The sequence below is a fragment of the Uncinocarpus reesii genome, genomic scaffold, assembly GCF_000003515.1.
Source record: "Uncinocarpus reesii 1704 scaffold_1 genomic scaffold, whole genome shotgun sequence".
NCBI lineage: Eukaryota > Fungi > Ascomycota > Eurotiomycetes > Onygenales > Onygenaceae > Uncinocarpus > Uncinocarpus reesii.
The window spans coordinates 5,558,849-5,574,378 of record NW_003052500.1 but is presented as its reverse complement, the minus strand read 5'-3'; the positions used below and the strand labels follow the sequence as shown (position 1 = coordinate 5,574,378).

Below are 15,530 nucleotides of genomic sequence, written 5' to 3'. Positions count from 1 at the left end.
CATGCAGAATGATAGTAGCTGCTGTCGCATGGCTAGATACTGGGCATGAGTATCCCGATCGTCCAAGGAGCATTGCGTGAGGAGTTCAGACAGGGTTGCGGCCTGGTCGGCCGCTATTACCTGATACGCAAGGGTGGGATAGATTTCGAAAGGAAAACAGTTTTTCCAAAGAAGTAAAGATCGCTCAGGCTGGACGGAGTCTTGCTCTGCGAGCGAATTCAGTATTCCATGATGGACTAGTTTCAGTCTTTCAATATCCTTTTCGCATTCTGTGTCTTGCGTAGGGGGTATCCACTCCGGGCTTAGGTCAATTTGGCAGCCAGCTCTGACGAATTTGTGATGCAGTCGAGATATAGCTTGATTGTTGAGCCAATCGTATTTTTGCAATTTGAGGAGTGCTGTTCGCAATTCTGAAACGGACTCCAGAATATAATATATCTCATTCTGATCAAACAACCCGGGGCTTATTATCGTTAACAATGGGTACTCAAAGCCGTATACGGAGCAAAGCTCGGCCTCCACTTGGACTATCAGGTGGTATTGAGCCTGATAAAACTTTTTGAAGGCATCGATATTGCTCTTGAAAGCCTCGAAGCTCTCTATCAGTTCAGTTAGAGCCCTCAATTACTAATCATTCTCTACATCGGTCGACAAACCTTGCCATCCGGACCTTTTCTGTGACAGGGAGGTTTGCGCTACGGCTGTTTTGATAGCATTCTTCAAATGACCATAGTTAACATAATTATGCGCCCATTCCGGCGCCTGATGGCGGGGATAGTTTTGACCAAACTTCATGGTAAAAAGCAGGGATATTTCGTATCACATAAATCAGATCAATCAACCATCTCAGCGACACGATTGAGCGTGCGTCGTCGGGTTCAATGTGTTAAGCCGGTTAGTTATCCGGAGCGCTAGTTCGCCACAACCCACCAATCATAATTTAAGGTTAGCCGCGGGAATGCCGAAACTTACCGAGTGCCGAAGAGGGTTTAGCGCGCTTTCGGAGCTGCGGTCGGGCGAGCTAATCTTTTCTTTTCGTCCAACCGTCTCCCTTGCTTAAGTTACGCCGGAGCCTGCAAGTCCCACTTCTAGGCTGTCCGCTGAGCCTTGCGGTGCTGCGAAAAGATGCCAACATCACGAACCCCTCTTGGCGGGGGAGGAAGGGTATTCCTCTACACTCAGGACATGGGTGAATACCATTTTGACTCAATCTGGCCGAGAGAGTATTGAGTTGTTTAGTGATGGGCTGTGGACAACTCCACGATTGACAAACAAGTTACCACAATGGATCCTCTCTCCATAGCTGCCAGCATCGGCGGCCTCACCACTCTCGTTTTGCAAATCAGCTCGTCGCTCTCGAGACTACGTTCACTCTGTAAAAGCCTGCCTGGACGGCTGCATGCCGTGAACAACGAGGTATCAGACCTGGAGGTTGTTCTTCATCAGGTGGCGTTACTTGTGAAGGATAGGGCACATTTTTTACCCCAGAAACAGCTTGCGGCAATTCCACAGCTCTTGAAACAAGCGACCATCAAATTGATAGAATTGAAAACTATTGTTGACAGAATACTTGACACTGTTGGCAAAGCCAAGTTTGCTGTTTCCGGGGCTTTTGCGTGGCGAAAAGAACAGGATACCCTAGCCGCACTACAAGAAGACATTCGGTCCATAAAATGCAACCTGAATATCCTGCTTGGAGCATCGAACTCGTATGTTTTGCTACGAATGTTTTTCTAGTCATACACAGAGACACACTAAATTGTTCTTAAATGGGGTTGCTGACTGAACCGGTGGGACTAGGCATGATATGATTCAGATCTCCCTTAGTATTCAAGCCATATCTGCCGTCACTCTGAAGTCCACAGCAGCACAGATGGCAATGAAGGATAAATTTTTGGACACCATTGCGAGCGTGGATGAACGAATAACTCGGGTGGAGCAAATGCTTCAAAGGCAGACGAACCAACTCCAAGTCAACCAAGCTCAACAAGTCGGCGCTCTATACAATGTTCACACTGCCAACCGACGACGAGCTCGATCGCGACAGAGCAGCCCTCCAGCTACCCCGACAAATTCCGAAGGGCTGACGGTTCGCGTTACTCCTTACGTCGTGACATGCCGGCGGGGTTGCCCCTGCGCTTGCCATTCGAAACAAAAGGCTTCAACACCAGCCCTTTTGAACCGCATATTTGGGCAGCTCTTCATTGGATACGCAGGACTGCCTTTGGTGGGCCCAAAATGTGACACTGCACGCTGCCTGGGGTCCCAGGCAAGTCAAGTCAGTGTGGAGTACTGGTTTCCACTTGGATTCTTCTCTTCCACGATCTTGCGGATGCAACTTGGCCATCAACCAAACATGGGGTCACTCTTCCACCTGGACACATTGAGAAAGGTGCCTGATTCAGCTCAGTGTGTCAACCTTGCCGTTAAAGGTGATATTGAAGGCTTAAAACACTTGTTTTCCCGCGGTCTGGCTTCCCCTCGTGATATCAGCACCACTAGAGGTTATTCCCTGCTTCGATGGGCGCTCTATGCGAAACAGTATCAAGCTTGTGAGTTTTTGGTATACGCAGGCGCAGACCCCGATTACCGACCCTTGGCTAGCTCTGATAACAGCCCACGGATCAAGGCATGCCATTTCTTACTCGAAGGAGGGCTTCCGGAAAGTGGCTCGACAGCTCTTAAAACTATCACTAAAGGGAGCTACTTTGAAGACTTCATCGAGGAATCAAATTTCACTCAAATCCACAAAATTGTGCTGGGACTCTCTTTGCTTAGCCTAGAAGAAGAGATCGCATTTTATCTTGACGACATCGATACAACTGACTCCATGGGTAGGACTCCACTCGCCTGGGCTGCTGCGCGTGGAGACTCCCGGGCCGTTGTCACTCTCCTCAGCCATGGTGCCGACCCAAATATTACAGACATTCAATTGTCCGGGCCTGTGTCTAATGCTGCGGCTCGTGGACACACTGTCTGCGTTCGTCTTCTTTTAGAAGCAGGTGCTGATCCCGAGCCGCCCTTGCCAAACGGTGTACGGAAAGGCAGTCCACTCACTGTCGCAACGCGCAATACTACAGATCCTGTACTGTTAAAAAGTCTTCTCGATTTTGGAGCAGATGTCGATTCGCGCGGCTCGGATGGCCAAACTCCGCTCATCCACGCTGCCCAAACTGACAATTCGAGTTTCGCAATGTTACTACTTGAATATGGTGCAGATATCAATGCAGCTACAGATACTGGCTCGACTGCATTGACTACAGCAATTACGTACAACAGTCATAATGTCCTTCGACTTATCCTGGATAGATGGCAAGAATATTCGTCGTGCCCACGACTAAAGGGGCCCAACCTTTTGCAACTCACAGCATTGTACGCAGATATCGAAACAATCAATATCTTGATAAATACAGAGCACTTCAGGATGAAGCACGATCAGCAATATAGCTTAGGAGATTTCAAGAGTCGTCTGCTCCAGCGCTCCGACATGACAGATAAGCTGGTTTTGGCTTTTGATGAATTGCTAGATATCATCAACCACGTTCCTGATCCAAGAGAGGGCACTGAAAGCATTCTGGAATCTGGCTTTTACTCTTGTTCATCTTCACCTATTGTCCTGGAAAATCCTAGCGGGTTTGAAAAGCTCGCTCGACGCTTTTTCCCTTGTGTGGCTTCCTCGGATTCGGAGAGTGATCGCAACCTTAAATGGCAGACCTGGAGTGATGACGGGTCCAACGATGATTTTCAGGACGCCTGCGAAGAACTTTACTTGTCTAGGCAAAATTCAGAGTTGAAGGATGAAGGAACTACTTGACAGCCGAAAAGGTTAGAGCATCTGGCCCCCGACCATTTTCCTCACTTTGCTTTAATAACGCCATTTACGGCAATCCGGTCTCTTGATATGGGTTTTCAAGACAAAATGCTCAGCCAGTTGCCACCGTACCATATGAAGCCCAGGTTGAGGAACAAAGTCACCCAGATTACCGAATACGATACGGTTAAGAGCAGATCGTTCTCATAATTCTTGATTGATAAGAGATAATTATACGTGACTCAACCGCAAACTGGGGGGCTTCGATGCACTATAGATGATGCCCGTATGCTTAAACAACCCTTCAAGCCTTCACAGCATAGATCTTAAAGGAACCTATTTACGCTGTCAGCTCACAACTTACGTTCCAGCGGTAAAAAAGGACATACCAGCCCACTCATTGTAGTCAACGTTTTTCGCCTTGGGTTTTGGTGTATTACAAGAGTCCGTGCCACCGCAGCAAGGGATACCCTCGCCATCCGTTCTAGCGGTGGTGTATATATTTAGGTCGCTATTTGTGTCCACCATTACGGCATCTGCTCGTACCAAAAGATTTGTTAGAAGAAGCGAACAATTCGGAAGCGGGGAAAACTATTGATAAACAAGACGTACCTGCAAATCCTGCATTGCGGAAATACTGCTGATAGGCCGAGATTTGACTGGCCCCGGCGACGCAGCCGACATACAAGGCCATATCATTTCTGATTTCTGGTGGAAGCTCCTTCCGGGCCAAAATATCGCTGATGGCGACACGGCCTCCAGGCTTGAGAAGACGGTACATTTCGTTGAAAACGAGTTGCTTTTCTGCTTCTGGGACCAGGTTAACTACGCAATTGCTGATGATGCAGTCAGCAGTGGCGTCGGGGAGCTTGACGTCGGTGATGCGAGACTCGACAAAGGAGACGTTTTCGGCCTTGGCCGCTTCCTTGTTCTTGTTTGCTCGCTCGAGCATGTCCTAGACGGAAAACAATTTAGAATTGATTGGACGCAAGGAAACCTTTTCCCACCAGGTCTAGGGGGTAGCCAACCTGATTCATGTCAACTCCAATAGCCTTGCCTGTGCTACCAATACTCTTGGCCGCTAGAAAGACATCAAATCCTGCACCGCTACCAAAATCGATAACGGTTTCTCCCTATTACAGGCCGTCAGCTCAGCGCCCCTTGGTGAACTTTCAATGGTCAAAGCGTATGTATGTACGTACCTCTTTCAACTTCGCCAAAGCTAGCGGATTTCCGCAGCTTAAGCCCAGATTCGCATCCTTGGGAATGCTTGTCAATTCAGCTTCACTGTACCCGAATGCCTCAGCGACCTTTTTGCTGTAGTCAGCATCGGTGGCTTTGGCAGCTGAACTGTAATGATTCAGGACGTCCTGGTAAACTTGATTCTTGTCCATTGTCAAAGCGAAGTTTGTCAATCCGTTTATACTATTTGAGAGTATATTTGAATAAAATGTTTGGGATGATAGTAGAAGAAGGAGTCGAATGGATAGATTTCTATCATCTTTTATCTAGTTATCGGGTAGTAGGCCCGTTCTCCTCCACTCGTATCGATTGATAATCACCAGCCAATCATGATGAGGCAGTGACATTCCATTTCCCAAACGGACCAAATATCGGAAATCATCGGGATGCGGAGGAACTACGGAGTAGTTTGTCCGGAGGTCCGGAGGAACGGCCGGGCGGGCGAACTCCTCCACAGGCATAGTATTGTTTACAGAGGAATAAACAGGTGATCCATAACATTGCAAGTTGTACCTTGCTTTTTCAGCCAACCTCTTCAGCATGTTTCACAGTCTATAACATCCAAAAACGGGCTCTATAACACTAACCAGCACCAGATCAGACCCCATCAACAACCAAATACACAAATGATCTATAAGTTACGTTTATACTTTCCGCCGATTCCCTACGTTTTGGACCGCCTCTTGCACCTCCACATTGTCTTGTACCGTTCCCATCACCAAACTCGTCCGCATACCCTTCCTAAGTCTGGAAACGCACCCTTTGTCTCCCTTGAATGCCGCATACTCGAGCTGGAGGAGCCTGGTGACTTCCACATCCTGCGCGCGACTGAGTTGAGCTAGTTGCATAAGTTTCTGCTGCGATTCGGGTGAGAGGGTTGCAGATGTCGATTTGGACGCTGAATTCGCTGGCGGCGCGATTTGCGAGATGAAGATGTTTAGGGTAACTGACGCCGTGCGTGCGAGGCTAAGGGTTTGGAATGGGAGAAGGTAGAATGTATCGAGGCCAAAGAATCTCGAAAACCAGGCTGGAAGATATGCGGCGGGCATAAGTGTTGCATTGTGATGTGTCAAGATGGAGACTTCGAGTACGAAAAGGGCGAATAAAGTGTAGAATCGCCACTAACAGCCTCTCAGTATTCGAGTGGGTTATTTAGAAGGAATATGGCAACTTACATATCTCCCCCACCGGGAGAACCAAAACGTATTCAATAATACTAGCATCACCAGTCCTACCAAGTACTGCGGCAGCAGAGCAGAGAGCCCTTGATAAAGGAGCTCTTGAACAGTATTTGCCTTACTGCCTGCCACCAACTCCCTTCCAAATCGGTCATACACAAATCTCCTTGTGGAATCGGTTAGCGTGTCCTGCGCAAGCTTCAAATGGACAAAAATGTCGCCGGCATAGGCTCCGTCGGCCCCGCCTTGCTTGTCTGGATGATGGACTGTGGCCAGGCGTCTGAATCGGGACTTGATGGTTCGAGCATCTGTTGTGGGTAATACGCCGAGGATCTGGTAGAAATCGCCCTCGGCCCGTATCCGGTAGTATGCATCGTATATGGTGTAGAGGAGGTAACTGATCACGACGGATATGTAGAAGCGACGATAATGGCGGGCATAGCGTGGAGAAGATGGGCTCGGATGCGGCTCGCCGGCCCGGATAGTAATGCGGTAATAGAGAGATTGAAGAAGGGAAGTCGCATACTGAATCTGCGTTAGGAGGGTGCTTTGCGCAGAGCGGGACTTGAGGGGACTTACGCGAGGGAGAAACGCCCAACCAGCAAAGGAGAGAATAGAACCAAAAATGGCAGACATTGTCGCAATCGCAAGCAGAGGGGGGTTAGGATATTCACTTGGGCCAAACAGCGGAAGAAATGGGGTGCGCTCCCACCCATAGAAGAGTGGAATTCATAGCCATCAAGGATAGCTGTCATCAAACAGGCACGGGCTCGCCTGGCTGGATTTAAGCGCGTCGGGGGCTCGTTTCATGCTAACTTTAGGTTCCGCCCCCAAAAGGAGCTCGGCCGCCAAGCTACCCGCGAAACTCTAGTTAGTAAGCGCATCGTCGACCAAAAAAAAAAAATCTGCGGGCAAAGCAGCTTTCACGAAGGGAGCTGGCGGAGTGGGACTTCTATGAATGCGACAATGGAGACAACTTCACTATCTTCACCCGTGAAGAAGCGGAAAAACAAGGATGATGACCACAAGTCGTCCAAGAAACGAAAACATCTCGATGATGGTCCGCCCTCGAGCCCGGAACAGACGAAGAAAGACAAACACCACCGCAAAAACAAGAGCACCGACGAGCCATCACGTCCTTCGGGATCGAGAAAATCGCATGGCAAGGCTTCCGCGTCTCAATTGGATTCCCCCGACTCTTCGCCTTTCCATCTAGTCACCACGACCTTGTACCTCCCTCTATCTCCCATCTCAATCTCGCCAACTCACGCTCTACCTTGCTTAATATCCGAACACGTTGCGCCATTGCTATTAACGTACTATCCGCCTGTCAAGGGGATAATCCTCGCATTCTCCAACCCATCAATCTCCTCTACACCCCCCCAGTCCACGTCCGCCGCACCTCAAAACAACACGAACCCCCAATCGCTCACCCTCGCCACAACAGCCGGCGAATACGGCGTCCTATACGTCTACCTCACAATTACCCTCCTCGTCTTCCGTCCAGAGCGTGGCCAAACCCTCCAGGGTTGGATAAACGTCCAATCCGAAGGCTTCCTGGGCGCCGTCGTACTCAACCTCTTCTCCGTCGGAATCGAACGCAAACGCCTCCCGCCAGACTGGAAATGGATAGCTCCCGGCCAACAGCCAACGGCAGCCAACCAGGATGAAGATGAACACGGAGAAGGGACTTTTGATCCTGGCTCGGCCTTGGATGAAGATGACGCCGGACGTCTTCTCAATGAGCATGACGACGAGGTATCTGCGGCCATGGGCTACTTTCAGACGGGTTCTGGGAAGCGGATCCGTGGCACGATTGAGTTTCGTGTGCGCGATGTCGATGTGATCCCGGGCAGTGAGCGGGATAAAGGGTTTATTAGTCTTGAAGGAACGATGTTGAGTCCGGAGGCAGAAGCGAATTTAGTCAGTGAGGAGAAGAGGCGCATTATGGGTCATCAAGCGGGCGTGATTGATGTGCAGGCGAACGGTGATGATGTAAATATGATGTCGGGAGGACTCGTCGACGAGGAAAGGGGTAATGAGCACACGGCAGGAAGTACAGAAAAGAAGAAGAAGAAAAAGAAAAGGTCGAAAGAATAGTGATATCCGTCTACGTGATTTACCAGATGTGACGAAGCCAACCTAATGGCGTTATGTTTTGCCGTGCTTGCTATCTATCCCGCTTGATAAGAGAGGTCGGCCTTTTAGGCAGCCAAGTTCGATAATTAAGATATTTCTGTAACTGATCTGCTCGGATTATTACATATGTATGAACCTCTCTACATCATGTCAATTACATCTTCACCGTTCCAGGAAGATCTAACGACAAAACATCCACGCCTCTCTCCAGATCCGTCTTCGTCGGCATATTTCCCCTTCTCATCAATTCTGCACATTTGGAGTTCAACGGGTCCATATTCATGCTCGCAGACGCGACAACCGTATCGCCAAGGGTATAAAATGCGGCGAATTTGAAATTGTCCGGGTCTCCCTTGAGAACAACATCATCCCACCCGTTCATCGTATTTCCGCAGTACCGCAGCTGCTGACCCAATGCGGACCAGAAGATGGGAATGAATGGCTTTGGTCGAACATCCTTTGGCGGAGAGGCCAGGGCATGTGCAAGTGTGAAACCAACGCTCCGACCAGCATTCTGTGCGACATCCCAATGTTCAATGCGGACGTGAGTCTTACCACCTTGCCAACCTCCAGGTCCGTGGTAAGGATATGTAGCGATGTCACCAATCGCGTACACGTCCTTGAGACCATTCACGGCGAATGATTCGTCAGTCTTGAGTGATCCATCCTGTTCTAATGAAACGGCTGGATTGTTTTTCAAAAATTCTGTTGCAGGAGCCACACCCACCCCGAGGATGACCAGATCGGCTGGGAGAACGGTGCCATCCTTTAAGTGCACTGCACCAACTTTAGATGGATCTTTCTCAGAAGGAGTAGCTTTTTCCACGGAAGCGGACATGTGAAATTTGACTCCCTGCTTCTCCAAGAGCTTCTGGAATATTTGACCAACCTTCTGGCCCATGACACGCTCCAATGGTGCGGATTCCATGCCAATAATGGTAACTTTGTTCTCTTTTGATAAGCAATTGCCAACCTCCATGCCGATGAACGAACTGCCGATTACGACGATATTCTTGTTCTTGTCTCCAACGGCATTAAGAATCTGCTGGACATCCGTTACAAAGCGCAAAGTAAAGATGTTACCGAGGTCCTTAATTCCTGGCATGGGAAGCCTTCTGGGAACTCCGCCAGTAGCCAGGATGAGTTTTGTGTATGGGAACGATTTTCCGGATTCAGTAGAGACGGACTTCTTTTCAAAATCCACCGCCGTGGCGTTGTCGGAAACAAGGTCAATGCCGACTGATTTATACCATTGGGCAGGCCGCAGGACGATTTTACTCGCATCCGGGATAAGCGCTTTGGAGAGCTTTGTCCTATCGAGCGGGGGATTTGGTTCTCGTGATATAATGGTAATCTTCCCTCTGAACCCCTGTTCTCGAAGGGCCTCGACAGCCCCAAATGTGCCGCTACCTCTGTTCAAAAGCAGTGCCGTTAGCATTAGCAACCTTTAGCGAAGAGGCGCTTACCCTCCAACTATAACAACTTTATCATCCCCAACGATGGAGCATTGGTTGATGGGCTGGCGGCCATGGCGGCTCAGAGCTTCGGAGTCAGCCTTTACATAGACTGCGGAGTCCTTTTCAAAGACTTCAAATTTATTGAGGGCATTCGGTGCGGGGGCATCTTCGATATCTCCGGTTGTGATATTGAAACAAGCTACATGCAGGCAGTGCGGTTAGCGTCCAGCGCCATTTTGACTATCAACGCCATTTGTCGAGGTAGTTAAAGCAAACGTACCTCCATGCCACGGACAAGTTATCCTTCCATCAGGAGTCAGAACGCCTTTTACCAGCGGAGCACCGTAGTGTGTACAATTCGCGGTCATGGCATGGACCTGCCCATCTAATTTCACGAGGAGCACCTTTGTGTCGTCGAGTCCCTCCACCTCGACTTCTCGCTTCTCGCCATCCTGCAAATCCAGCGAAGTGAGCCCTGTGAGTTTATAGTTGGAAGACATTGTTGCCGGGCGATTGGGCGTGTTGCTGAAGGGCGTGGTCGATGCGAGTGAGGGATAGGTGCTAGGGATCTTTGTGCTTGGAAAATAACGCTGATTTGGAGATGGACGGTACCGGCTTAGAACAAGTGATGATTGCCAGCGAGAGGTGGAACGCGGGTGCGGTTTGGCCAGAGAGTAAATAGCACGCTTCGACCAGCAGCGCAGAAGAGAGATGTGGGATGCGGGGTGGTGAGGCGGGGGCATACTACCTATCCTTGAATTACGGAGTGCCTGGATATGGTCTCATACGTAACGAGCCAGAGGCAGCTACTCGTGAACTGCGCGGATCAAAGGCATGGGTTAGAACATCAGCTTCGTACCAGGGAATCCACCGCACGAGTCGGAAGAGGCATGCAATGGGAGATGTGATTTCAAGAACCCCCAACCGCCTGTGAGGTCGATACCCAGCCTGGCGTGGAATTCAAGCTGGATGCGCTGCGATGAACAATGGCGTCATAGCAGCCAGGCCCTCGCAGCCAATTAGCATCTCATCAATTGTCAATCTGTCAGCGCGTTGAACTAGCTAACCAACGACGATGCTACAGAGTAATCGGATCCATAGACAAGATGCGACTCAAAGTGAGGCTGACTTACGACCCGTGTTTGAGCACGCGTTGTTCAGCCAGAAGGATGCAGCGGGTGGTGGACTGCAGGACCACGTTATTGAACAGTTTTGACGGTACTAGCTATCGAGTACTCGAAGTCAACTATATCACAAGACCCGGAGGTCACCATCCTACATCGTTTGGAACCCAGGCCCTCAATGGCTAGTCCTGGCAACCGTTTTGGTCGGGCCATTGTTGCCCACTATGTATCTTCGGGATATCCGTCCCTGTAGAGCTTCCTAAAACCCAACTTGGCAATTCCTTGATAACAGGTGCCCTATAACATCAAAATGACGTTCATTATACCCGGCCAATTCAACCTCGCGACGCGGATAGTTGCTGAAGACCACTGCTGCTATTGGAGATTCGGCCTATTAAATGTTTCGTTTTTGTATTATTATCCTGATTAACTCGCTTGTTTCCACCTGGCGTTAATCACAGAGGTCAATGACTTGAGAGCCCTCAGGTATCTGAAATTCGCGATTCCGAGGTTGTGAACCCATTGGCTCGCCTTTCATCTGCTGGGTAGATTTTGATCGTTTCTTCACTTTGGGGGGCGACGAAAGACCTGGGACATAGTCTCCATCCTTATCATCGTCCTTGTAAACGAATTTTGGCTCAGGAAACCGTTGTCTTGGAGTCGACATGGCCCGTCGTTTGGATTCGGCACGTTTCTTGGGCGTGGGCAATTCGGTGGTACGGGCTGGCGCTGTGGACGAAATCATTTTCTCAAGGCTTAATGCATCGCTGGTCTCTTGAAAGAGGACACGGTCAATTTCATAGAATGGATTGGTCACCATTGAACTGGATGAGTCAGGGCGATCATGGTGCGTGTCGTTCTCATTTTCCTGGATAGTCGGAGGCACGGTGGAGAGAAGCGATTCTGCTTGACTCGCGGCCTCGGGTTCCTTGAGCTGTTGCAATTGTGTGTCAGGAGTGTGCGTTCGCGATTTGTGGCCGGAGAATTGACTTGCATCCCCTACCGCCGCTCCTACCACCGTGGTATCGAGATCAGTTATATAATGGAGACCATCATCGGATGGCATGGACGGCAAGGTCAAGGCTGAATTCACCTGCTGAGCGGAGTTACCCGTGAAGCTTGTTTGCACAGAGGAGAGCCCTTTGATTTCTGCATGAATTTCGGTTTCACCAGTATCTGTGGGGATATCTCGGCTGGTTTGCTGGCATGGTTCAGCAGCTGGGCTTTTTTCGAACCCGCTGAAAGCGGGCGATTGTATAGGGGCATCATCATCGTCATCATCTGATTCCTCCTCCATCACTTGCGCCACACTCGCGGCCGGAAAGGCCTCTTCTGGAATGTTCAAATCGGAGTCAATACCAGACCTAAACCCGGCGTCATCTATCAATTGTGAAATCTCTCGTCGCGTCTGGGAAGAAACCTGGAATATTTCCGCTTCGTCAGGCTCTTGTAGAACAGATTCAGGGATACGATCCGGACTAACTCATACAAATTAATGAGCTACAAACCATCCCAACAAAAAGGAATGGACAAGGAAACGTTATACAGACAGGCCATTTTCTTGGGTCTCCGCAACTATTGCTGTTTCCGAGCTCCCGGTCGGTGCAGCACGTAACAATTTCGGCTCCATCAGTTGAGCTACATCCAGCTCCCTAACCCCGTGGTCTTCCCCTTGATCTTCGTCATATCCTGGCATTTCAAACCCCGAGTACCTGCGTGGCCCTGAGTCCTGACTTTGCGGCCGCTCTTTTCGATCGCGTTTAGCGAGCCGAAGCTGCATGGTCGAGTTGTCTAAAACCTCTTCGATAATCGCTGTCCGATAACAGGAGACCACCGGCTGCCACCCAGTTGACTTCGAAACTTCCAGTTGCTTGAAGACTATTATAGCTCCAGGTTTCAAATCATTTTCGGTGGCCCCAGGAAGGGAGGAAACATCCTCCACTATTGGGAGATCTTCTTCCGTCTCGGCAGGCGTCGACTTCACAATGTTTTCTTGAGATTGCGCAGATTGCACATAATTCCCTTGTAACTCGTCCTGATATTCAGCAGATACTTTCTCAATGGGCGAAATAACCTTTTCGCTGCTCTCATCGTTGTCAGAATAATTCAGCGTGATGTCGACATTCGAATAGTTGTATCTACTATGATCTTCGATTTCTTCGTCTTCGTAAGCACGAGATTTTCTTTTTCGCTTTCTGCCCCGTGGATTATGAAGATTCCGCTGTTCTCTAATCTGTTTTTGGCTTTCAGCATCCCATCGTTGTACAAATGGGAAGGGTGGGGGCGGGATCGTGACGTCTTGATAAATGCACTCGGTGGCTTTGAGATTAATGAAGTCCTGCCAGTTCTCTACAGGCATAAGAGCTTGGGTCTTTGTTGCTGATTCTGTAGGTTCCTTAGCGTGCTCCTCGGGTTCAGATGCCTTCAATTTCCCCTCGACCTTAGCCTTTTCGATGTTCCGGGCTCGTAACCCAAGAGACCCCAGAACAAGCCGCCTAGTACTAGCCATATCTAGTTTCATCCTTTTCTGAGGCACTTCTTCTTCTATAGTGTCTGCTGCCGTGTCCGTGGAGGGTTTGCCTTGAGAGGCTTGATCATCATGGCGAACAGGAGTCACGTCTATGCCACCTCTTTCTATATCCTGGAGTAGTTGTATTCGTCGTTTTTCTAACTCGGATAGTTCGATTCCCACCGTTTCCATAGGAGTTTTAAGGGCTTTCATGCCGTTTCGGTCCCAGGCACGCAAATCGTCAAAATTCGCGTTTTGAGGAAGCACACCACTTTCCTTCATTTTTGCAAGCCTTCTTCTCAATTTTGTCCGTAGGTTGCTGTGTTTTGTCCTGCGAGAACCCATCCCTGGGGGATTTAAGTTAGGTTTGATACCATTTTCCGCCAAAGGAGCAGTTTTGGGCCCTGGCTTTTCCGTCTTAACCACGGACACATCTGAATCCGACATGGAAGAGCTATCATCGCTGCTCTCGGAGGACGAGGATGCAGATGACGTACCCTCGGAATCATCATCACTGGTTATGGAAGTCGACGATATTGACGACGAGCTTTCAGAGCTGGAAATTTCCTCTTCGCTTGAATCTTCCGCGGAATTGCTAATCTCACTTTCGCTTACCGAAGATTCTGAGCTCGATGATGAGAGTATAGATCGTTGTGCTTCCTCCACAGGGTTATTGTCGTGATCATGTTGATTCAATGAAGCACGGTTTAGCCCTCTGTTTATAGCTGAAGCATGGTCGCCAGATTCTTCGGCGACCTTCATGATTGTGGTAACAGTCTGCGGAGACGAGCATAGTTCACCTTTCTGTGCGTCGCATTTACCGCCATGCACTTCTACCGTCTCTTGTGACTTTTGGTCGCCGACAGCTTCTCCCTGCTGTAATACAACCGGCCCAGTACCAACGTCCTTATCAATAAGAACCTCCTCCCCTTCAGACCTAGGAGGAGAATTAGTCACTGGCAGCCCGCCTCTAGCAGACCTATCACTCCTCCAGGGTGTCTCGTCTATACGTCTCCTTTTATTTCGAGGGGGTATTGCGATGGACGGGCGAGAAGACGTGGATCTTTTCAGGTATCGTTTCCCAAAGGGAACTCCATCGATTAAATGTGTGCCGTTCGTTGAAATTTGATGACGCCCTGTGATCTGGCGTATCTCCAGTTCCTCATAATGCAATGGCCGAATCCTTAATATATCAGTATCAAAGTTTAAAACAAGGCTTGCAATACTGGCCTCAAGCCACAAGATGATACACGTACACAAGTTCGTCTCCGTCTCTCAGCAGGTTTTCAACTTCCATAAAATGTAGACATTCTGAACCCATCAGTTCGACAACGTAATCTTCCAGGCCCCAGTACTCTTCGCCTTTCCCGTCCTCTGAATTGCTCGGCTGGGACTCGAGCGGAACGATCTCATCCACATCTGCAAGAAGCTGCGCGATTGTATATCCCCCAGCTGAAGAAAGCGACGTTAGCGCCGTATTAAAACTGGTGCTGGCGCTTAATCTCCCGGTATTGAACGAGGATGCTGCGGAACCCTGGTTCGACAAACCGGGCATGCGAGTCGGGATAGTCCATAGGATACGCGTGGCGGGGAGCTCGTGACGCTGGATAAACAAATGGATACGCATGATTTCGACGGGATCGCGTGTAGCTTATGACCATGCGGGGTCTTCGATTGCCTCCAAGGACATTGTCCAAAGGCTCCTGGGTTGAATCGGATGGTGGTTGAAGAGAAGACTCGCGTGAAGGTTGATCAAGCAGAACTCGATGTTGATAAAAGTCCAAACAAGTGGTTGGGGAAATTGATTGCAATTCGATGTCTTAGGGACGTTATCGATGACTCGAGGTCAGAAGTTGAAGAAGTTCAACACGCAAAGTCGCGTCGCCAAAGTTTAAATTTCTGTGTTTATTTCTCATCTCGATTCGTTCGACTGCGGATATTTAGCAAACCATCACTCTACTTGTCCGCGTACACTCCTGTTGAATCAATATCCACTTGCTATTCACTTTGTCCCCGTCCTATGAAGCTTTAAATGCAACACTCTTTTTCGTCAAACAATCTACTTTGGCG

General features: G+C 49.3%; 5 protein-coding genes across 5 annotated transcripts; 2 read left to right on the top strand and 3 right to left on the bottom strand.

Moving 5' to 3' along the window:
* Positions 1-1,284: 1,284 nt before the first annotated feature.
* Positions 1,285-3,549, top strand: UREG_02125 (uncharacterized protein; the record flags this gene model as incomplete). Its single annotated transcript, XM_002542563.1, has 3 exons — positions 1,285-1,709; positions 1,801-3,372; positions 3,528-3,549. The coding sequence occupies 3 exons, from the start codon at positions 1,285-1,287 to the stop codon at positions 3,547-3,549; spliced, it is 2,019 nt and encodes a 672-aa protein (XP_002542609.1).
* A 566-nt stretch (positions 3,550-4,115) lies between these two features.
* UREG_02124 (uncharacterized protein) lies at positions 4,116-5,205 on the bottom strand (the record flags this gene model as incomplete). Its single annotated transcript, XM_002542562.1, has 5 exons — positions 4,116-4,147; positions 4,201-4,347; positions 4,424-4,766; positions 4,819-4,944; positions 5,014-5,205. 5 exons carry the CDS (start codon positions 5,203-5,205, stop codon positions 4,116-4,118), a joined length of 840 nt encoding a protein of 279 aa, XP_002542608.1.
* Positions 5,206-6,856: 1,651 nt separating this feature from the next.
* UREG_02123 (uncharacterized protein) lies at positions 6,857-8,331 on the top strand (the record flags this gene model as incomplete). Its single annotated transcript, XM_002542561.1, has 2 exons — positions 6,857-6,891; positions 7,053-8,331. The coding sequence occupies 2 exons, from the start codon at positions 6,857-6,859 to the stop codon at positions 8,329-8,331; spliced, it is 1,314 nt and encodes a 437-aa protein (XP_002542607.1).
* Positions 8,332-8,921: 590 nt separating this feature from the next.
* UREG_02122 (uncharacterized protein) lies at positions 8,922-10,327 on the bottom strand (the record flags this gene model as incomplete). Its single annotated transcript, XM_002542560.1, has 4 exons — positions 8,922-8,937; positions 8,985-9,782; positions 9,837-10,026; positions 10,108-10,327. The coding sequence occupies 4 exons, from the start codon at positions 10,325-10,327 to the stop codon at positions 8,922-8,924; spliced, it is 1,224 nt and encodes a 407-aa protein (XP_002542606.1).
* Positions 10,328-11,402: 1,075 nt separating this feature from the next.
* Positions 11,403-15,087, bottom strand: UREG_02121 (uncharacterized protein; the record flags this gene model as incomplete). Its single annotated transcript, XM_002542559.1, has 5 exons — positions 11,403-12,429; positions 12,664-13,807; positions 13,958-14,643; positions 14,717-14,912; positions 15,009-15,087. The coding sequence occupies 5 exons, from the start codon at positions 15,085-15,087 to the stop codon at positions 11,403-11,405; spliced, it is 3,132 nt and encodes a 1,043-aa protein (XP_002542605.1).
* Between the last annotated feature and the right edge of the window lie 443 nt (positions 15,088-15,530).